Raw genomic sequence first — 20537 nt, forward strand, 5'->3', positions numbered from 1 at the left:
ACTGGCATTAGCAGCTACACATTGAAAGCAAGTATTGGAAGAAAGGATAGAAGCACGAAGTTTTTAGAGGGAAGAAAAAGGTTGTTCTTGATATTTGCAGAAATCAATGCACAAGGTCTCCATCAACTGCAATAGACTTGTAAATAGCTGTTTTAGAACAACAGCCTTCAACATCGATTTCAACCCCAGACTTTTCAGCCTTGTTGTACGCTGTGTAGATGCTAATAATGCCAGTATAGCACATGAAGAAGTCTTCAGAGTTGTAACAGATTTGGGTTTGACAGTGTTTATAGCAAATTTCTTGCTGGCATTGAAGAATACAAACATTTATATAAGGTAGTAGAAATTGGCCTGTAATTCACGCATGGAAATGCAATTGTCGATGGAGGGTTTTTCGTCAATAAATCACTTTTAATGGAAAATATGCATATGTATGGAAAGACTATTGTAGCACAAAGACATACTCATAACCAGGTATAAGAGGCAGGAAGTATTGAACAGTGCAAACCACCAGAAGGGTTATGCTTTGCGTGAAAGGGCCCAGGGAACTTACACTGGCATAAAGAAGAGATAAATGAGCACAATAAAAAGAAGCTGAGAAAAGAATGTTGAATACACAACTGAGTGACTTAGAGTAACAGAGGATTCGTCTGAAACGGAATAGTGATGAAAAGGGGCTACCCATTGATACCAAACAACGAGATCAAAAGGAAAAGAGTTTCGTTGAGTTAAATTTCAGTAACTTCCTGGGGTGAAAGTGAGGGTTTGGTCATCATTTTGCTTTAATCATCTTTTTAATTATGGTTTAATTATTTTAAACTCAAATAAATCTGTTGTTTTCGAGGCTTGTACGAAAGCGTTCGTCATGTGTATATGTTTTATGTAGAAATACGTAATCTTTTTTGTAGATTGTTGTGGAGTTTTTGTTAAAAAAAAAAAAAAAAGACAGTATATGATATATAAAAATAAAAACATAGTCAGTATAAGAGAACATGGTGAAGAAAAGTTGTCAAATTGGTGAGGGGGTCGTGTGTAAGGGAGAAGAAAACCAATTTCGCAAGATTTTCATGTAGTCATGGAATTCTTATGAAGATTCAGGGATTTCAATTTTATTCAGAACGTATAGGAACCCTAATATGGCAGTCTTTTCATTGGACGCCTAGAACAATTTCCTCTGGCTTCGATTCATTAACAAATTGGTCCACGACAAACGAACACTGGAACTATTCCTACAGTATAAATAACTACCCAGTTAAATTGTTGTGGTCCTTCTCCTACCGGTTTCCTTGATATAAAAATCAAGATTTGATAATAGACATCTCTAGAATGACGTACACATCTAACCTAGTAACCTAGTATATATTCGCTTCAAGTAAAGATGCAGAAAAGCCTGCTGTTTTGGAAACAAGCAGGAAATTTTGGCTTTTTTTCATTTTCGTGATTTTTCTATCTAAATAGCTTTCTTATAGTATATTCTATAGTTAAATATGATTTCATGACCTACATGTCATATTTCGCTTTGGAATTAACCATCATGATTGGATGGAGTACATGTTTTATGAATTTAAGTACACATTAGAGGCTATTTCACTTCTGAGTTATCGACATTTTTTTTTTCTACAGCAGTTACACCGTGCTCGTGGGTTTTCTCGGGGTTCTCCCGTTTTCTCCCACTTTCTTCATTCCACCATTTCACTCATCTCTCGTTATCACCGTCTCCTTTAGCCTAACCGGCATAACCGTGGGACGTAAAGCTTAAAGATTTCATTTAATTTCATTTTTTTTCTACAACAGTTAATTTTTAATCATCCGTGTTTCATTTCTTAGAGCTTAGTACTCTAGCTTCTGGCACATAACTTAATTTTTTTTTTTTTTTTTTTTCAATATATCCGTCAGAGCATAGGTTTTTCAATATATGAGTCAGAGTGTACTTCCAATCTGTTACACTGTAGCTGTGCAATGGTTTAGCAATAATCTTCAGGATACAACCTTGAATACCATTTTATACAAATAATATGTAGCGGATTTAGTAAAGTATTTTAGGAGGAGTGTGTCTGATTAATGTTTGGTTTTTCTAAAAATCCCTTTTCCTATTTGGGAGAAGCTTGAAGTTTATGAGTACAGGGATTACTAACATTTCGTTTCTGTTGTATATTCAGCAATAATCTTCCCAGTACAACCTTGAAGACCATTTTATACTGGTAATCAGTGGCGAATTTAGAAAAGTATTTTGGGAGGGGTTTTTCTTATTAATGTTTAGTTTTTCTTATTTGAGGAAAGCTTGAAGTTTATGAGAGAAGGCATAACTAATATTTCGTTTGTTTTAGAAATTCCGTAATTTCGGGGAATGAGGTAAATTTTAGACTTTCACTCAAACAGCTACTTCTTCCTTACTATTTATCGTAGGATCGTAGTTCATACCTCGTTTTTTTTTTTCTTTCTTTCTTCAGAATAGAGCATCCTTTGCATCGGTACCACTCATGGTGGAAACTGAGTTTTTCGAAGTTTTTTTTTTTTTTTAATTTTTGCGCCCCTTTGGCCCGTGCCTGGGTTTATGTAGGGATCTGAAAATCTCTTCAAAACTACGTAGTTAGGTACACAATGCGTGTACTTCGCTTTGATATTTTGTAGAAAAGGGGCGGAAAACATTTTTGGAAGTCTGAAGGTGATACATTTTTTAATATATATATATATATATATATAGGCGCGGATCCAGGGGGCTATAGCCTCCTCTTGACGCTCAGATATACACTTGATAAAATGGGCTTCAATCCTGCTTTACACTTGATAAAGCTGCAAACTATGGTTTAGCCCCTCTCTTGATCATATCCTGTATTCGCCACTGTATATATATATGATTTTTTTTTGTTTTTTTTGAAAATTCACTCCTTCTGGCCCGACCTGGGTTCACGTAGAGATGTGAAAATCTCTTGAAAAATACGTTGTTATGTACACAATGCGTGTGCAAAATTCGATCTGATATCTTGAAAACAAAGGGCACAATTTTTCCTTGAAAATCTGAAGGTGACCCATTTATATATATAGATACTGTGTGATCAAAAGTATCCGGACACCTGGCTGAAAGTGACTTACAAGTTCGTGGCGCCCTCCATCGGTACTGCTGGAATTCAATATGGTGTTGGCCCACCCTTAGCCTTGATGACAGCTTCCACCCTCGCAGGCACGCTTTCAACCAGATGCTGGAAGGTTTCTTGGGGAATGGCAGCCCATTCTTCACGGAGTGTAGAACTGAGGAGAGGTATTGATGTAGGTCGATGAGGCCTGGACGAAGTCGACGTTCCAAAACATCCCAAAGGTGTTCTATAGGATTCAAGTCAGGACTCTGTGCAGGCCAGTCCATTACAGGGATGTTATGGTCGTGTAACCACTTCGCCACAGGCCGTGCAGTATGAACATGTGCTCGGCTGTGTTGAAAGATGCAGTCGCCATCCCCGAATTGCTCTTTAACAGTGAGAAGCAAGAAGGTGCTTAAAAGATCAATGTAGGCCTGCGGTGAGAAAGTGCCACGCAAAACAAGAGATGTAAGCCCCGTCCAAGAAAAACACGACCACACCATAACACCACCAGCTCCAAATTTTACTGTTGGCACTACACACGTTGACAGATGACGTTCACCGGGCATTCGCCATACCCACACCTTACCATCGGATCGCCACATTGTGTACCGTGATTTGTCACTCCACACAACGTTTTTCCATTGTTCAATCGTCCAATGTTTACGCTCCTTACACCAAGCGAGGCATCGTTCGACATTTACCTGCGTGATGTGTGGCTTATGAGCAGCCGCTCGACCATGGAATCCAAGTTTTCTCACCTCACGCGTCATAGTACTTGGAGTGGATCCTGATGCAGTTCGGAATTCCTGTGTGATGGTCTGGATAGATGTCTTCCTATTACACTTTACGACTCTCTTCAACTGTCGGCGGTCTCAGTCAACAGACGAGATCGGCCTGTACGCTCTAGTGCTGTACTTGTCCCTTCACGTTTCCACTTCACTATCACTATTACATCAGACACAGTGGACCTAGGGATGTTTAGGAGTGTGGAAATCTCGCGTACAAACTCCTGACATAAGCGAAACCCAATCACCTGAACATGTTCAAAGTTCGTGAGTTCCGCGGAGTGCTCCATTCTGCTTTCTCACGATGTCTAATGACTACTGAGGTCGCTGATAATGAGTACCTGGCAGTAGGTGGCAGCACAATGCACCTAATATGAAAAACGTGTGTTTTGGGGGTGTCCGGATATTTTTGATCACATAGTATATATATAATCTTCCTAGGACAACGTTACTATTTGTCCTAGGACCATAGTTCAAACGTCATTTTCTTCACTATTACCATTCTTTTCCAACGGTACCACTCACATGTCCGTATCACACATGAACCCAGAAATTTGGGAAAATCGCATTTTTTTCTGAAAAATCACCCTCTTAGAACATTGGCGCTCCTCCGGGCCAGGCCCAGATTTGCGTAGGGATCTCCAAAAAGATTGAGAAATACTCAAAGGTGCGCACAATCCGTATGCAAAATTTCAATCTGATATCTCGAAAACTAAGGGCGAGATTTGTTTTAAAATTTGCTTAAGAAAAAAGTCACGTCCCTCAGCCCGTACTTGACGCCGCCAAGTTGATCATCCGGTTCCAAAACGCAGCTGGGGTGTTCTTTGGTCCATGCTTGACTTAATCAATAAAAGAAAAACAATAAAAACAAATTGTTCAATACGTGTTATATGAGCTTAATAAGCGTTTAAACACAACACTACTCCATGGTACAGATTCGTACCATAAGTCGACCAGAACTCATAGTACACACAGTATCTCTAAATTTAAAGATGGAATTAAGAAAAACTTTTATCAGAATGGTCGAGTGCGGGATTGAATCCCAGAAGTGCAAAAGCTAACCACTCATTCATGGTTGTTGTGCAGTTGTGCTTGACTTAGCTTAAATGTGTTCCGTATGTTTTTTTTAAATAAAGGGAGAGCTCCGTAATGATATGTTAAATTCCTTTTGCTAAAAATTCAGAACCCATCAGGACTGAGTAAACCGTGATGGTGGTTATATGTTTTAGAGCCTTGGAAACCACACGCTCAGATGAATAGTTTATTACGCATATGACCCATGAACAGCAAATTCGGTACTTTCCCGATTCTAAATCAGTTTATGGATTGTTTCCGATGTTTTGTATTATTATCTGCAACAACCCCAAATTAAATAAGTTTTTGTGTTGTAGAAAAGTGAAACAGTCTGCTTTATCAATTTAAAGCAGAATTTTGAAAAAAAAAAGCCCAAAATTTCCCAAGCAAAAAAAAAAAAATTTTTTTTTTTTCCAAAACAGCCGGTTTTTTCCGAGCCCTTGCATCTCTAACTTCAGGAGTACCTACCATAGTCTTGGACATTCATGACCATGTGTTTGTTCCACTACACAGTCCTTCAACAAGTACCGCAAATTCTCTCATCAGTACTCTCTAACCAGCGATACCTTTTCTAAATCATCCGCATAGACTTTAGCCGAGCAAGAAATACCGCCGACGCCAACGAACTCGCCACTGTTATGTTCTGTATTCCGATATTCTTTACTGAATGGATGGGTAGCGCGACATATTTCTGCCGGTAATTCGATCATCATTTGTTTCCGGTGGTTCCCAAAGTAATGTGCTGCATATGAAACCAACAAATGTGAAGTTTTGCACTGATCTGTAAATGAAAGAGATAACTGCAGTTTTTGTTCGAGTTTCCGAAAGAAAGGATTTTAGAGTAAATGGATCAAAGATAAGGAAATGTGAAACATAAAAATGAAGGTAATAATTTCTGCCTGAAAATTCCTGAAGCAGAAGTTACCAAATTGCTTGAATTGTCCGTATGATTCTCTGTGGAAACTAGATAATTTTTGTTATCCTATACTTATCTCCTCTCCTGAAACCGACTGACTCGCCCGAAAATCGTTTTCCGAGAATCCCTCAACCTCATCACGAGAACAATTTCCTTCAAACACATTACGGCTCCAACAAAGAATCTCATTTACGTTGTTAAATGCATCCATTGTCCAACTTTTTATATAGTCGAAACCAGCACCTAATTGCATCCGCATCAACAACTACGGACAGTTTACAGTGCTCAGATTCAGCATCTACATGTCTCAAATCATTCGAAATACCATTGCAGCACATCTTTCGTTTAAGGCCAGGCGCATATTGACCAGAGGAAAGCCAGCCAAGCCGAGGCATGTTGAGAATGTGGGGAGAGATGCCTGAGTGCATTGACCGTGTATCTCAACCAGAATGCTGGAGATACGGTACGAGGCTTTGTTACATTGTTTACAGCACTGAACCTCGTTTCTGCTGTCCTCAGATATGGTCAATATACGGCCAGCCTAGGCATGCTCAGAATCCGTTCTCTGTAGTCTTTCATGTTCTTTAGAAAGAGATGCCAAGATAACATTACCATTCTATCTGCGAACCGACTTTTCACCCTCTGTTATCTTAATTGTCTATAATACCTTACCTCAATATACTCTTCTTTGTTTTCCGTACATCTACGGATCTTTGTGATGTATTTTTCATACATACTTTTGATTTTACATTTTCTTCAGGCCGCAGTGGCTCAGTGAAGAGCGTTCACCTCTGGTACATGGGATCCTTGGTTCGATCTCAGCTCGCGTGTAATGAGCTTTGTGGTGGGCAAACACTGTATGCTTTTGTTTTCTCGGGGTTCTCCCGTTCCGCCCACTTTTTCATTTCACCATTTTCATACATTTGTTATCGTCACTGTCTCCTTGAGCCTACCCGGCATGAGCGTTGGACGTAAAACTTAAAGATTTCACTTCATTTTCTTCTACCGCTATTGCTAGTTGTTCTCCAAGCCTGCGGCTCGCTGTACGCTGTAGGTTAAAATCGAGATTAATTTTAAAAAATAATTGTTTGCATTTATCTTCTTTCTAAATTTGTCCATATACTAACTTGCGTTTACAAAATATTTAATGCTCAGATCTGAATGTGGTTCCTTCCTGTTAATGGCAGTATGCTTCATACGGGACAGGACGTTTGGGCGCCGCCATTTGGGCGCGGACGTTTTGGCGCTGCCGTTTGGGCGCCGGACGTTTGGGCGCAAAGCCGTTTAGGCGCCAGACGTTTGGGCGCGAGGTACATAGTAAAAATCACAATTTACGACATATAAAGTAAGCTAGGCACTGAAAACTAAGCGCCAATCAAGATATATACATTTCCTACACTTCTATCTTTATCTCACCTCATTTATCTGTATATTTTCTATCTCTATCTTATTTATTCATCTAAATTAAATAGTTTAATGCGTTTGTGGCATTTGTTGCCTAACCTCGTCATGGATTGATTTTTCGCTTGTTCACGATTCTTGTACTTCTGATCTAATTTTTGTATTATATAAGAAAGCTAGGAAATAAAGGAATCAGACGAGCTGTTAATTTTCTTAATGTTAATTAAAACATATTGATTTAATTTTTGTATTTTTTTAAAGAAAGTTAATAATTACATATTTATGAATATTAAAATTTGTTTTCTTTCGTATTACGTTTGCCAAACTCTTCTCTTCCTTAAGTCCAATAAAGAACTACCAATAAAAGATTGCAGCGTAGTCGCTAACACTCGCCTTCGGTGCGATCGGTTCCGGGTTCGATTCCCTTTGGGGGCACTCGGTCGAAAAAGTGTAACACGCTCTTTCAGGCCAGCCACCCTGAATGAGGTTTTCCTGGGTTTTCTTCATTCACACCAGGCAAATGCCGGGGTGGTACCTAATTTATAGGTCCAGGCAGCTTCCTTCCTTCCCCAATCCTTTCTTCCTTCCCTTTCCCCGGATAGTGTGCTCCCTCAAACGTGACGGGCTAAATGGCCTTAGATACCGAGAGCCCAGAAATCTAAAAATCCTATATCCTAATCGAGTTGAGGGAAAGATATTTGCATACATGGTGTCTAAGACATATTTTGCATACAGGATGTCTAACACATTGAGTTTAGGAACTGTAGTATGCCGTATTTCTGGTATCACTTTTTTTTTATTAACATTCCAATATAAAAATCAAAACTTAACACACATTTTTTTCGTCCCATTGTAAGCATTTAATCTGCATTAAAGAAAGTGGCGAAAAAAAAAAAACAAACAAAAAACAAAAAAAAAACGATTTCAAAGTGAAAAATAATAGTTAAGTGTACATATATTGGTCATTTAGCCACTAGAAATGTGTTTGACATTCACACTTATTGCGTAACTACAGCAGAAGGCCTGCTTTAAGTTTTTTAATGGAATAGGCTCACTATGTATGTAATGCAGTCAATCATATGTAGTCTGGTCGACTTACATTTGGCTTGAAAAGTTATCAAATAAAAAGCACACTTAACTTTCGTTGAAACTTAAATTTACAAAATTTAATTGTTAATTCAGTTTTTATAATTTTGAAATTCCAGTATTTCTAGTATGTAAAACAAAATCCAGTATAATTCAAGGACTTCCACTACAGTAGACACCTTGTGATATCTTGATTCGAACTTAGTACTCAGCGCCTAACATAACGACTTTTTAACTCGTGCCCAAACGTCTGGCGCCCAAATGGCTTCGCGCCCAAACGTCCAGTGCCCAAACGGCGGGGCCCAAACGTCCGCGCCCAAACGTCACGTACCGTGCTTCATATGGGTTGGCGGCAAAGCTTGTTAAATATTGTGCTGTCCTAAAGGTAAAAGAAGGAAACAAACTGTCTATAATTTATATAGGTTACTGTGTTCATTTTGCGTAATAACTAAATTATATTGTAGTTGACACGGAATAAATACTTGTGGATATAAGTAATTACATTTAATATCTCCCTTTTGTTAATAATAAACAGCAAAGCACGTTCATGTTCAGCATCGTCACTATCCATTTTCAAATAAAGGCAAACAAGCAGGCAGCGAACGTAGGAGAACGGCGATTAACTAATTAGGAATTAGTGTCACTCTCAGACTGAGATTTTATATACTTTAATATTTACTTTTGCTAATTTCTTTATTATTATTATTATTATTATTATTATTATTATTATTATTATTATTATTATTATTATTATTATTGTTGTAATTTTTTTCTGATTTAATGTTCCTTTGTCGTCCTGCATTATTAACCAACCCAACCTATCCCGTTAGGATTATCTTCCGTTACAAACTGTCTTTTCCTTCAGTATGGCTGCAGTAGCTCCTAACTTTGCATTCCGATATTGCATCTCCCACCTGGACATTCCACAGGTAATTTTCTGCTATGGTGAAGCATTTAGCGAAAACGTTCATAGTGTACCTTTCTCTGCAATGACTGATTGTGATTTTTCCTAGTCTCTGGGAGAATCTGGCTTCTATTATTGCCCATTTTCTTTGCTATGATATGAGCAGTTTTCTTTCATTCTTGAATTATTTTTCCCACTACAATTATTTGTTCTACATTTTATAATGAGAGGAGAAGTAAATTGTTGTTGAGGTTCTTATAAATAGTACCATTCATAATATTTCGCAATATGTTTTCCATAGTCTTTAGTTTAAGAAAATATAATAATTAGAATCAATTAACAATAAATGTTAACAATAAGTAGTAAATTATAACATTGTTATTGTAGTTATGGTTACCCTTTCCTAAATCTGGATTTTTTAAAATATAAATTTGCAGCAAACGAGTTACATATGTAAGTATATACTTTTTTCATGCTCAATACGATACAGACTATGGACATAATAGGAATACGGTTTTTTTTTAAAACTTCGATATAGATTTATATACGAAGAAAAAGACCATATTCTAAGCCAAACTTACGGTATATGTTTAAATTATTTTGTAATTGAGATAGATTAGTGGTTAAGTCCAGAATTTTATATGCAGACATAAGCCGCAATGTTTTTGAACAAATAACTCCATAGCTTTAAGAAATCTGGAGGTTCATCCCCTACGAAACAAGAACTCGCCAGTAAATTGCATCCTCTGGCAATTCAGATAGGATTCTTAATGTTCACTTTGCTATCTATATGATTTTCAAACCTTTTTGGCATATTTTAGGGCCCAAAGAAAGAAAGAAGGGGGGGGGGGGGCGGAAGCTACATTCATCGATGTAGGTAAACATTGAAAAAATGGGACCACCGTTGTAGAGACCTTGGTTGTCTTCTCCCGTGGCCACATGAATCGGCTAAGTTGTGTACTTTTTTTTCCTTCCTACCTTTAGCTTTGTATCAGATGTCTTCTTTGCTCTCTTACGTCACGAAGATGAATTAGTGGCAACGTTGACAGGCAAATAGTACACGATGTTGAAAATGACATCACCCAGCTTACATTCTTCTGTAAAAGGATGAATGGTTGACATTTTAAACATTTTCGCATTGAAGTTAATATCTCAAATTAACTAATCTAAAAATAACAGAATGATATATTAATAGGTTAGCCTTGCACAGCTTGTTGCATCTATCGTTTATGTATTCAGTTTTAATATTGGTAACTATAGTAGTTTCGTTATTCAAGTTTGCTCAATGTGTATTTTCCTGAAAGCGGAGCGCAAAGAGAAACTTGTCGCGATCCTAGATGTTGAAGCCGAATGTAAATCAAAAAGAAAGAAAAAGTAGACAGTTGTCGTGTGTCTTTTTTTTATTTTGTTTTGTTTAGTTTTATCATCATCATTTATGTTTTGTCTTAACACTGGGGCTTCGGTCTGTGTATCTATTTCACTTTGTAATTCTTATGTTTATTCGGTAGTTAATTGCACATAATAAAGTAATTTTAAAATTGTAATTGCTGAGCATTGTAAATATTGCAAATTTACAGTTAGTTGTACAACTTTTTTACGTTGAAATGTTCAGTATCTACAACAATTTGGAATTGTGTGTTGAATGCACTATAAAAAGTTTTGGTTTAAAATTTCTTTGTGTGTGAAGTATCGATTAACATTTGATGTTGAATATATTATAAATGTCCTGGTAGATATTTTATGTGAGACAACTAACATGTTCAGTGATCAGGAAATTCTGAAGCTTTAAGTAGATTTCGAGATAAATAAATAAATTAATTAAATATATATATATATATATATATATATATATATATATATAAAGTCGCGCTTGTTTCGACATACTTATTTCTGTTTATAGATTTCTGTATATAATTTGATATTCATTTTTGTTTGAGAGAGGTAGATTCTTAGCTTCCGTAAAAGCTTTCGTCTGATAACTTTTATATGAGATTCCAGTTAACAAATGAGGGAATAGTTCGATCTTGGGCCAAAGGAATTTGTAGTAGATATAATTATTTTCGTAGTTTTTCTGGGTTTTCTCTTTCCCTCTTATCAATTCTTTATAATCATTCACTTGCATGTACGATCCGTTTAATTTAACCAATGAAGCATATCGTGCAACTAAAAGGTTTCACTCTTCGACTACTTACTTTCCTTTGAAGAAAAAAAAAAATGTGTGATTGCATTACACCTGAAAGTTGCTATTACATGTAAGTGAAAATCGTATTACTCTTTAATAATAGAACAATTATACCTCAAAATATGTTCCCATTCCCCAAGTTTATGAAATTCGTTGCGCACGTCATGTACGATTCTGAAGCTTGGTCATTTAGACAGAGCCTCGACCAATTTCTAAGTAACTCCGTGAAATACCTTTGTTGTCTGCAGGTTTATTTTTCGAACACTCGGTATATTTGGAATAAAGGAGACTTACGAAGATCGAAATAAAGGTTGAGTTGATTTTGAGTTTAACGTCCTTTCAGCAGCGAGGCTATATGAAATGAGACCTACTGATTAACATGGAATCCGAACATTAGCTCCGCCGGAAATCGAACCGGGGTCTCCCACGCCTAAGGCACGTACGCTAACCGCTTAGCCACGAAGGATCTCAGATCAAAATAAAGGATATCGAGATGATCGTTTAAAACATGAGTGCATCGGATAGGGATATTTTATTTTCAAGCCTTGAACGCGTCGTCGATGGAGTGGACAGAGGAAAGAAGGAAGGAGCTAAAAACGTAGTAGAGATGAGTTTCGTGATCTGTCATTATCATCAATTTTGAATCTATGAATGTTGTACACTGGGTGCTGAAAATATGTCTTACTCAAAGTACACTAGTAGACGAATGACTAAGGGCGTGCTTGTTGTGCACGTGGTCCTGGTCTTTACTATGATCCTTTACATGCTACCTTAACATAGCATACGAACCTTTCTCGCAATCGTTCATTTCAGAATCTGCTTTTGCATCTATTTCTTCAGTAGCGTGTGTGTTATATAATATGTAATCAAAAGCAGTGCCTCTCATTAATAAGGTACTGATGCAAACGAAAACAGCTTTTACAGGGGACATTGAGTTGTATTCTTTCACAAACTAAGTAAGATGTTTATATTTTTGAGACTATTCTTTATTTGTATGTTTCTGTTTTTCATTTTTCCTTCTAATTCTGAATTTTGACGTATTCCCATTATACTTCAAATACTCACAAATTTAATTCAATTTATATTAACGAAAGGAGGAAACAACTGGTTTTTAACACCAACTGAGTACGAATTTAATGATATACGAAGAGTGAAATAGTACGTGATTGGACTGGTACTCGAACTCGGAATCTTTGGTGTATCATGCCGATGCGTCACCACTACGCTCCCAGGACAGCCATACACTCTCTCACGCTTGAATTCGGTTTTCTTTCACTCAGACCACATGATTTGTCCTATAACTTCTTGTTGCCAATCCATTGTCCATATTCAGAACACCTCTGACCATTGTATTACCATTATACTAACGCATTGGCACGGTACTTGGAAGATCACGGGTTCCAGTTTCGGTCCAGTCATGCACTGTTTTTGTATCATTGAATTGGATTTATCTCGAAATATAAAAACCTTGTAATCGCGATCTTTATTTGAAGTTGTAGTTTTGAAGTACAATGTTGAAAGGATTTTTTTTTCCTAATGTCGTACTCTCCTTTTCGTGATAGCGCATTAGCAAACCTGTGGGTAAGTCAGGAAATAAATGCAACATTAGTTGTTGTTCATTAACTCACGGAAATGTGATCCTTCAACTTCCAGAGTACCTACGAAATCATAAACTTCATTTGTCAGAAATTGCACATTAGGTAATACACAGCTGCTGTTCATTTCCAGGATGTGATTTGAAGCTGTCCGGGGTGCAAATTATTATTTTGTCTGCAAGATTAACGGAAGTATTGAGTACGTCCAACCTGTAATTTTCTTTCTTGGATATTCACCGCATTCGTATAATACCAACTAGTGGGAGACTCACTTTGTAAATAATAATAATAATAATAATAATAATAGTAATAAATATCCATTGCCTCAAGTCTCTCGTGCAGCGTCTGTTACTGCTAGGTAAGGTATGACAGCATATGCACATTTTTTTGAGGGGGGGGGGGAGTTGTATCGTGACGTAACACGTATGGGCTTATTCAGCATTTCATTGTAAAATAAAAATATTGGAGAGCTAGAGAGAATTTGACATTTGGTTGATTCACTTCCCTTATGAACAAGAGACCAGTTCACATCCATTTTAATATCGTAACCTTTTTTGCTATATTCATCTATTTTCATATCTATACTGTAGTACCGTGGGGAACTCACAAGTAATTGTAATACACGCTCCTTTCTGCATGGCACTGCTCTGTATGCTAGCACAATGTTGGTAACTTACTAGGCTTTTGTAAAATTTCTATTGCCAGTGATACTCTTGCTGTGATTATAAACGACCAAAATTACTACATTTCTAGTGATTTTGTAAAAACAATGTTGCTTCTTGCAGTTGTCTTGTCCAACCTATGATTCTTCAGTAAAATCTGTTGCATCGGCCCTGTACAGACCTCAAACATGCCTTGTTCTCGTTGAAGTGGCCCATTTCATCTCCGAAAAAGTACATTTTTTGACCCACTTTTATTGGGAATTTTTGTTTTCGTTCTGGTAGGTTCTACACAATATGTATAGACACAATACTTCGGGTTTCGACATATTTTCAGAAACTGAAATTATATTTGGAATACAATTATTTATATAATATTTGTAGTTAATATGAAGAAACTGCAACGTGCGCATATGAAAATAAAGATAAAAAGTATTTAAGACTTACGATCAAAGGCGAAGCGAACGTGTTGTAGATATTTATCTTCCGAGACGCCAATGGAGTGTGAAGAAGAATGAAGAAAAGATACCAGGGATAGCTTAGTTACAATTTTACATATTGTAGTGTTGAAAATACACGGAAGAACATGTAATCATGTCAAAGCAAAGTATGAAGAGACAGAATAAAGATGTAGAATGGTAATGGTATAACCTATTGGTAATCACTGCCAAGAAATTCGTGCAAATATAACTGTAATGGAAAATAAACGGAAAGTACAGAAGTACCGAGATAACTAAAAATATTTGGAGTGAAGAACAAGCACAGAAAATAAACCTTTTTATATGAAAAAAATATTACTATCATTATTTTCTCAAAAGGTGGCATGTTGGTTACACCTGCCTTTGCTAGTTAAGCTGTGGAGAGAGAAAATGGCCTGTATTACCTCGATAAGTTCGCCTAGGGCATTGCTTAGCCTTTGAAATGATTAGTTCACGAGCCATTACGGATTTCTACGTCACTGGCTTTTTGTAATTCGAGCTGCCACTACTTCAACCAAATTACTTGTCCTGATTGTGTATGGTAGACCTTACTTTCAGATGTTCATCGGAAGCTCCTTTCGGTGAACCTTTTGATGATCTAATACACAAACATCCAAATACTTCTTATCCACATGAAAAATTTCCGAAGCTTAAATTAAGTAGATATATTACACCAATACGTCCCCATAGACACCCCATTCTATTCCGGCTTTCATGAAACTCCTTGTCTGTACTGACGTGCATTTCACAACGAGTCACTGAATGTATGGTAGGGTTGTAATTGTGTATGGCTACAATGGAATCAGAAATAGCTTTATATAATCACAAAATAGTAATATAAGAAAACAAATTAAGTGAAGCTAACGGAGAACACATATAGAGTAAAGAAATGCAGTGTAAGCATTTTCTGATACTTCGTCAGATTAGGAAGAGGGGGGGGGGGAGCAATAGAGGAAATAAACACTGAAGAGAAAAAATGCTCATTAACATTAGGGCTAATGGCACGTTCACATTATAGTGTTTCCAGGTTAAAAGTAGAAAAATGAAGTTACGGGACAAGTTGGTCGGTAAGAGAATTACAGGAGGGGAGGTGGGAGTAAGTACTGGATAGCGAAATAAAGAAGAGTAGTCAATAATGATAGTAAAAGTTTAAAAAGTAACAAAACAATTTTGGAATGAAGAGAGTGGGGGTGTTATAAGCAACGAAAACCAAAAGTTAAATTTGCAGATAGGATCGCAGTTAAGGGTATTCCGGAATATTTCGGAATGAACATATTTATTCCGAAATCAGTATTAAAAATTTACTCATCCCGAGATTTCCCGAATTTGAAATTTGAGAATCTTGGAATTCCGAAATCTTGACACTTTAGCCTGGTACTTCGGAATTTCCAAAATTCGAAATTCTGGAACTTCAAAATTCCATAATATGGGAACTTCGGTGCTGCATTTCTGAACCGTAGAATTTCGGAATGCCCAATGACTGTACGTCGGTCGGGTATATCGAAATCTCAGAGCGTTAGTATTTTGGAATCTATTTCGGAATCTTGGCCATCAAAATTGCAGAACTAAGGAATTTGGGAGTTCAGAATTTTATAATTCTTTAAACTCATAACTACAAAATTTCAGAATCTTGGATTGTCAAGTAACATAGTTACAAGATCGATATCAGCATCGAGACGAGTCGCTCTGTTATGATGAAACTTATTACCGTTCACCCATTGGCAGTGGCGGTAATAGATCTCTCGGTCCGTCCTGCTGCAGAATGGAAAGTGCTGGAACCAGTTATTATTACAGAGTGCGATCCGGGAGAATATTTCCCTCGGAACATGTTTGATCGTGATCGTGGTATTTTTGTATTTCTACATTTACTGCTCGTGTAAGGCATTTCTCCCCGGGGGAATTCTGAATCGTGCATTATAGTGCACAGTGCAATATGCAAGACGTATGATGGCCAGATTCTCCGTCTATGTTCAATATGGTATATGTAAAACGGGGAATTGAAAGCCAAGGTGAAGAAATAGACTGAGAATTATGGTTCTGGACATCACCTTACAATAACTGATCAGTTGCCTAGATACTCTCTTCCACACTTCAACTGATATTCTTTTGATATTATCCGCACTCATACGTGTTATAATGTCCAAAGCAAGATTCCGGGAACGTACATGTTTTGTTTATAGCTAATGAAACATCAAGCGTTACCCCGTCCATGTCACTTGCGTTATTACTGTTGTAGACCCCTTTAAAATTAGGTTGTTTTTTGATGTTTGTGATCCTGTAGCGTCCTTAGTTTGCACCACTCCACAATTAGTATGGAATTATAAGGTTTCGTTTTCCATGTAGCTAGGTAAGTTTAAAATATACAATAACCTGTCGTGGTGTTATTTGAAAAATACAACTTTAAGTTGGATTGGCAACACTGTTAATTCGGTGGTGTTGCAGAGTATATCAAACACTGTCCGTCTGTGATTGTTTACCCCAGTGTTTCTCAAAGTGTGGGTCGCGGACAGTTTTTTAATGGGTTGGTTAACATTCGTGGTCGCTCGGGGTGTTCACATCCCCAAATAAATTTCATGTACTCAAGTTTCCTATACCCAAATACCCAAGTTTCCTATTTCAAATATACTGACACGATAGAAGATTAAAGAAAGCAAGATTCCGGGAACGTTCTGTAAATAATCAAGTTATACAATCGCTTAACTAATATTATACCCAAAACTGCTGTTAATAGCTTTAATTTTATGAAATTAACTTATATTAGGTTCTAATAGAAAATATCTGAAGCTCAAAATAGTGTTTTCCAATGGAGAACGATATGTAAATGAAATTTTATACCGAACTTCATTTTGTATATATTTCTTGATTTATGATATTTTTTTATTGCTTGTCAGTTCAAATTTAGGCAGCCAGTAAAAGACGTATGTCAAAATGAATAACTTTCAGAAACTTGATAAGGTAGTTACACAACAAAACTGGGGCTTGTGACATGTTGAGTTAGATGACACATTTGTTGGCAATTTAAGAAATGCCAGTTTTAAAACCAATCAAGATAGGCAGTCTTGGGCTGAAAATAGGAAAGGCACTTTTTCAATGATAAAATCCACTACAAGAAAAGAAAGGTTTTACTTGAATAAGAATGTCACAAAAAGCGATACTTCCGTTAAAAAAATCCAATCTAAAAAAGCCGACTCTTTTGCATCTAACGAAGAGTAATATGAAATGATATACTTAACTACTAGCACAAAAGAATTCACGGAAACATTTACTGGTGAAAAGAAGGCTTACTGCGTTTTAGAATTCACTAAATGTGAGTCAGTTGTGACAATACAACGACTGTTTCGTGCCACATATCACGTGTATGTATGTACTCCTGTGCCACATGATTTTCCAGAACTGCGGAGCAGAATCATGAAAACATTCGTTGACATCAACCGCTACATGTTGGATCGTGTGTGGCAAAACTTCAGTACAGGACTGACGCCTCCCCAGTTACTGGGCTGGTCATATGTAAGAATCTTTGAAAGGTTCTGCATTTTTTATATGAATAAATTTGCTGTGTCTGTCGTGATTGTCTCAATATTAATGTTCGAAACCCCGAGGGAATTATAAATAACCCCGTATAATTATGTACGAATAAAGGATTTTGTTTATTGTTATGAAAATTCAAATTTTAAACCTTGTTTCAAGTAGCAATCTTCGTAAAATAATTCTTTGTGAGTTTTGTGGAGACTTGACGTTCTAGAATAGGAAGAATAATTCTATTCATTCTCTTAATTCATAATATAGTCCGTACATTTTTTCCTGGAATACTTGAAGAATTCCGTAGTGGTCATTCGGTTAATGTATGTGCCTTCGAGCGGGACACCCGAGCTCGATTCCCGACGGAAACTTATTTGGTTCAGATTCCATGTTAAGGTGTAGGTCCGTGTTACAAATGGTACACCGAAAACAAACGTTAATCTACAAAGCCATTATCCCGATATGGTCAAAGAAAAAAAAAAAAATCCCCATCGAAAGATAGAGCACAGAAGTCAAATCCCAAAACAGTAATACATGAAGAGTAAGGAAATTTTTATACTCACACTCTCAGCTCACTTTGTAATTTTGTTTGCAATATCGGAAACTTAATTTAGCAATTATGAATACACACGAAGTAGATCTCCTTTCTAACACACAAGTTTTTATGTACAGTAGAACCTCGCTCGTCCGCCCTCGGCTGGCTCGCCACTCCGGTAGATCTGACCGTGCTCGAGCCGAACTTGTACCGACTCGTCGGTGACTTACGAGGCCCATTGTCGTTGACTGCTGTCGCGGCATTATTGATGTACTTGCTGTTATCGCATATCCACTTTAGTGCTCCGTCATCACTTGTATGGTTTCTTTCATTTTGCATGTTTTCTGTACTGACTGCGCAGATTTTAGTGCTTACTGTTTGTTTGTTTTTACTATAGAGAACAATACAGTCATTTTTGATTTCAGAGATTGTATATTTTACTGTAAATCCGTATTTTTCTGTATTTTCTGATAATCCGACCTTTTCTTGCGTTCCGACCATACCCCCAGTCAGTCAGAAAAGTGACGGATCAGAGGGGCTCTATTGTATATATATATATATATATATATGAATTACTAGTAACAGTGTTAGGAAAAATGAAATTTAATTATTAGTTTAGTGTTCCACTTTATGTATTGTAAACCTTAAAAAACGAATGATACATGCAAATGAATGATGAGCAAAGAATTGATAGAATGAGAAAACTCTTGAGACACCATGTTCCTTGTCATTAAAGGTAAGCATTTTCTCACTGAGTCACCGTGGTAGTTACATTAGCATTAACACCTACAAGTACACTGAATCTAACCTGACCTGTAGCTAGGTCCATACTAAAGGGCTGGGCTTGGGGAGTACATGTAGCAGAAACTTATTAGAAAAAAAGATCTAAATAAAGAACTTCAGATTTCCCATCCGTATTATATAGATTTATTTTTGGTTACATTTCAATTTATATAAATTATTTTCAACAAAATGTGAAGGAATATCTTTTATATGATTAAACTGTATACAGTATATTAGTTATGGTAAAATATTTATAATTTATTAATTGTGCATATAATATAGTGTTTACTACTCAATCTTCATATAAACATGAATACGTTTTATACGTGCACGAGGTTCACTTGGAAGGTTTCTCAAGGAATACAAGTAGAAAGGAAATAAAATTTTAGTATAAGGGAAACCAGCATGCATCTGGGCCATATGTAGGTAGTTTGAAAAAGGACAACTCACAGAAGATTTCCCCCTTCCCGATTCTATAATGCTGATACGGGCATACTACTTGGCTTCAGAGTTACCGGATTGACAATAGCACACTTCTTCCATTCGCGAGTTAATCAGCTGCTGCTCGTGATATTTTTCAGAAATTTCATAGAAAGAAAGTGCTTCAAGGTCCTTATAATAGAGATCTAATGGCTCTTGAATACCAGTTGGAGCAAAGCATGTTGCGCTGTTCGGTGGTAAGAATTTTATATTTTTATTAAAGTTAATTTAACATAAATTTGTAGCTTGTTATCTTGCAAAGTTTAAAGATCGTATAAAAGAATCAGATTTCTTTGTTCTTTTCTATGTAATATGAATACTTAACAGGCAATCTCAAAATTATCTAAACAGTAAAGTGGGATAAGTGACTCCACTTTACTTACTCTTTGTTGGAATATAACAACACATGTAATTTTAGATTTGTTTCGACATGGTTACGCATTAAGTAGGTAAGGTAGATTAACTTAAGTTAGTTTACTTAGGGTAAACTTCCTATTAAATACAATATTTATTAAATGCTTTAACAAGTTGTTTTTTTAGTTTTCTGGAATAAATTTTGCTTCATTGAACTACATTTTGTGATTTTTTACAAAATTTATTTATAGTTAAATAGTGCTACACGAAATTTCACAATTTTTGCCTCTGCAGTTCGAATTTTCACAACTACGAGTTATGTGGAATAATTACACTTGTGTCGATGTGCAAGCAAATAGATGTTTTTCTACATGATATTGGTTTTTAGGATTCTAACTGCACAGTGACTTTCCATTTCGCTCGCACTTGTCAGCATGTAGCGTTAAGTCTCGAACCTAGGGCGTTTTTAATTAGAAACCGTGCTCTACCCTCAAATGTTGTAGTACCTCACTCGCGTCGTCTGCAAGAGAGCTTCTATTGGCTGTTACAGTTCCGTCTCTCTCACCGTACTTGCTGAGATATTTACTATTCAATCTCACAGGTTTAGAGAAAATAAGGAACAATGGGCTATTGTAGTCTCTGAATAAAAAAAATAAACTTCCAATTGCATAGCACATTGTCGCAATAATTCCACATCACTAAGTTTAA

At 36.6% G+C, this 20537-nt stretch overlaps 1 protein-coding gene across 6 annotated transcripts in view; it reads left to right on the forward strand.

The window, feature by feature from the left end:
- Positions 1-20537, forward strand: part of LOC145673896 (uncharacterized) — a 128869-nt gene that overhangs the window by 12537 nt on the left and 95795 nt on the right. For 5 of the 6 annotated variants that reach the window (XR_014128840.1, XM_081743700.1, XM_081743696.1 and 2 more), the window contains exon 3: positions 19577-19672. The exons of the other annotated variant lie outside the window; for it this stretch is intronic. Coding sequence is in view for 4 of the 5 variants with exons in the window: in XM_081743700.1 (XP_081599826.1) it covers positions 19577-19672 (96 nt within the window). In the remaining variant the exon portion in view is untranslated. The remainder of the gene's footprint in view (positions 1-19576; positions 19673-20537) is intronic. 6 annotated transcript variants of the gene reach the window in all.

The sequence above is a fragment of the Thermobia domestica genome, chromosome 17, assembly GCF_964235325.1.
Source record: "Thermobia domestica chromosome 17, izTheDome1.hap1.1, whole genome shotgun sequence".
Taxonomy (NCBI): domain Eukaryota; kingdom Metazoa; phylum Arthropoda; class Insecta; order Zygentoma; family Lepismatidae; genus Thermobia; species Thermobia domestica.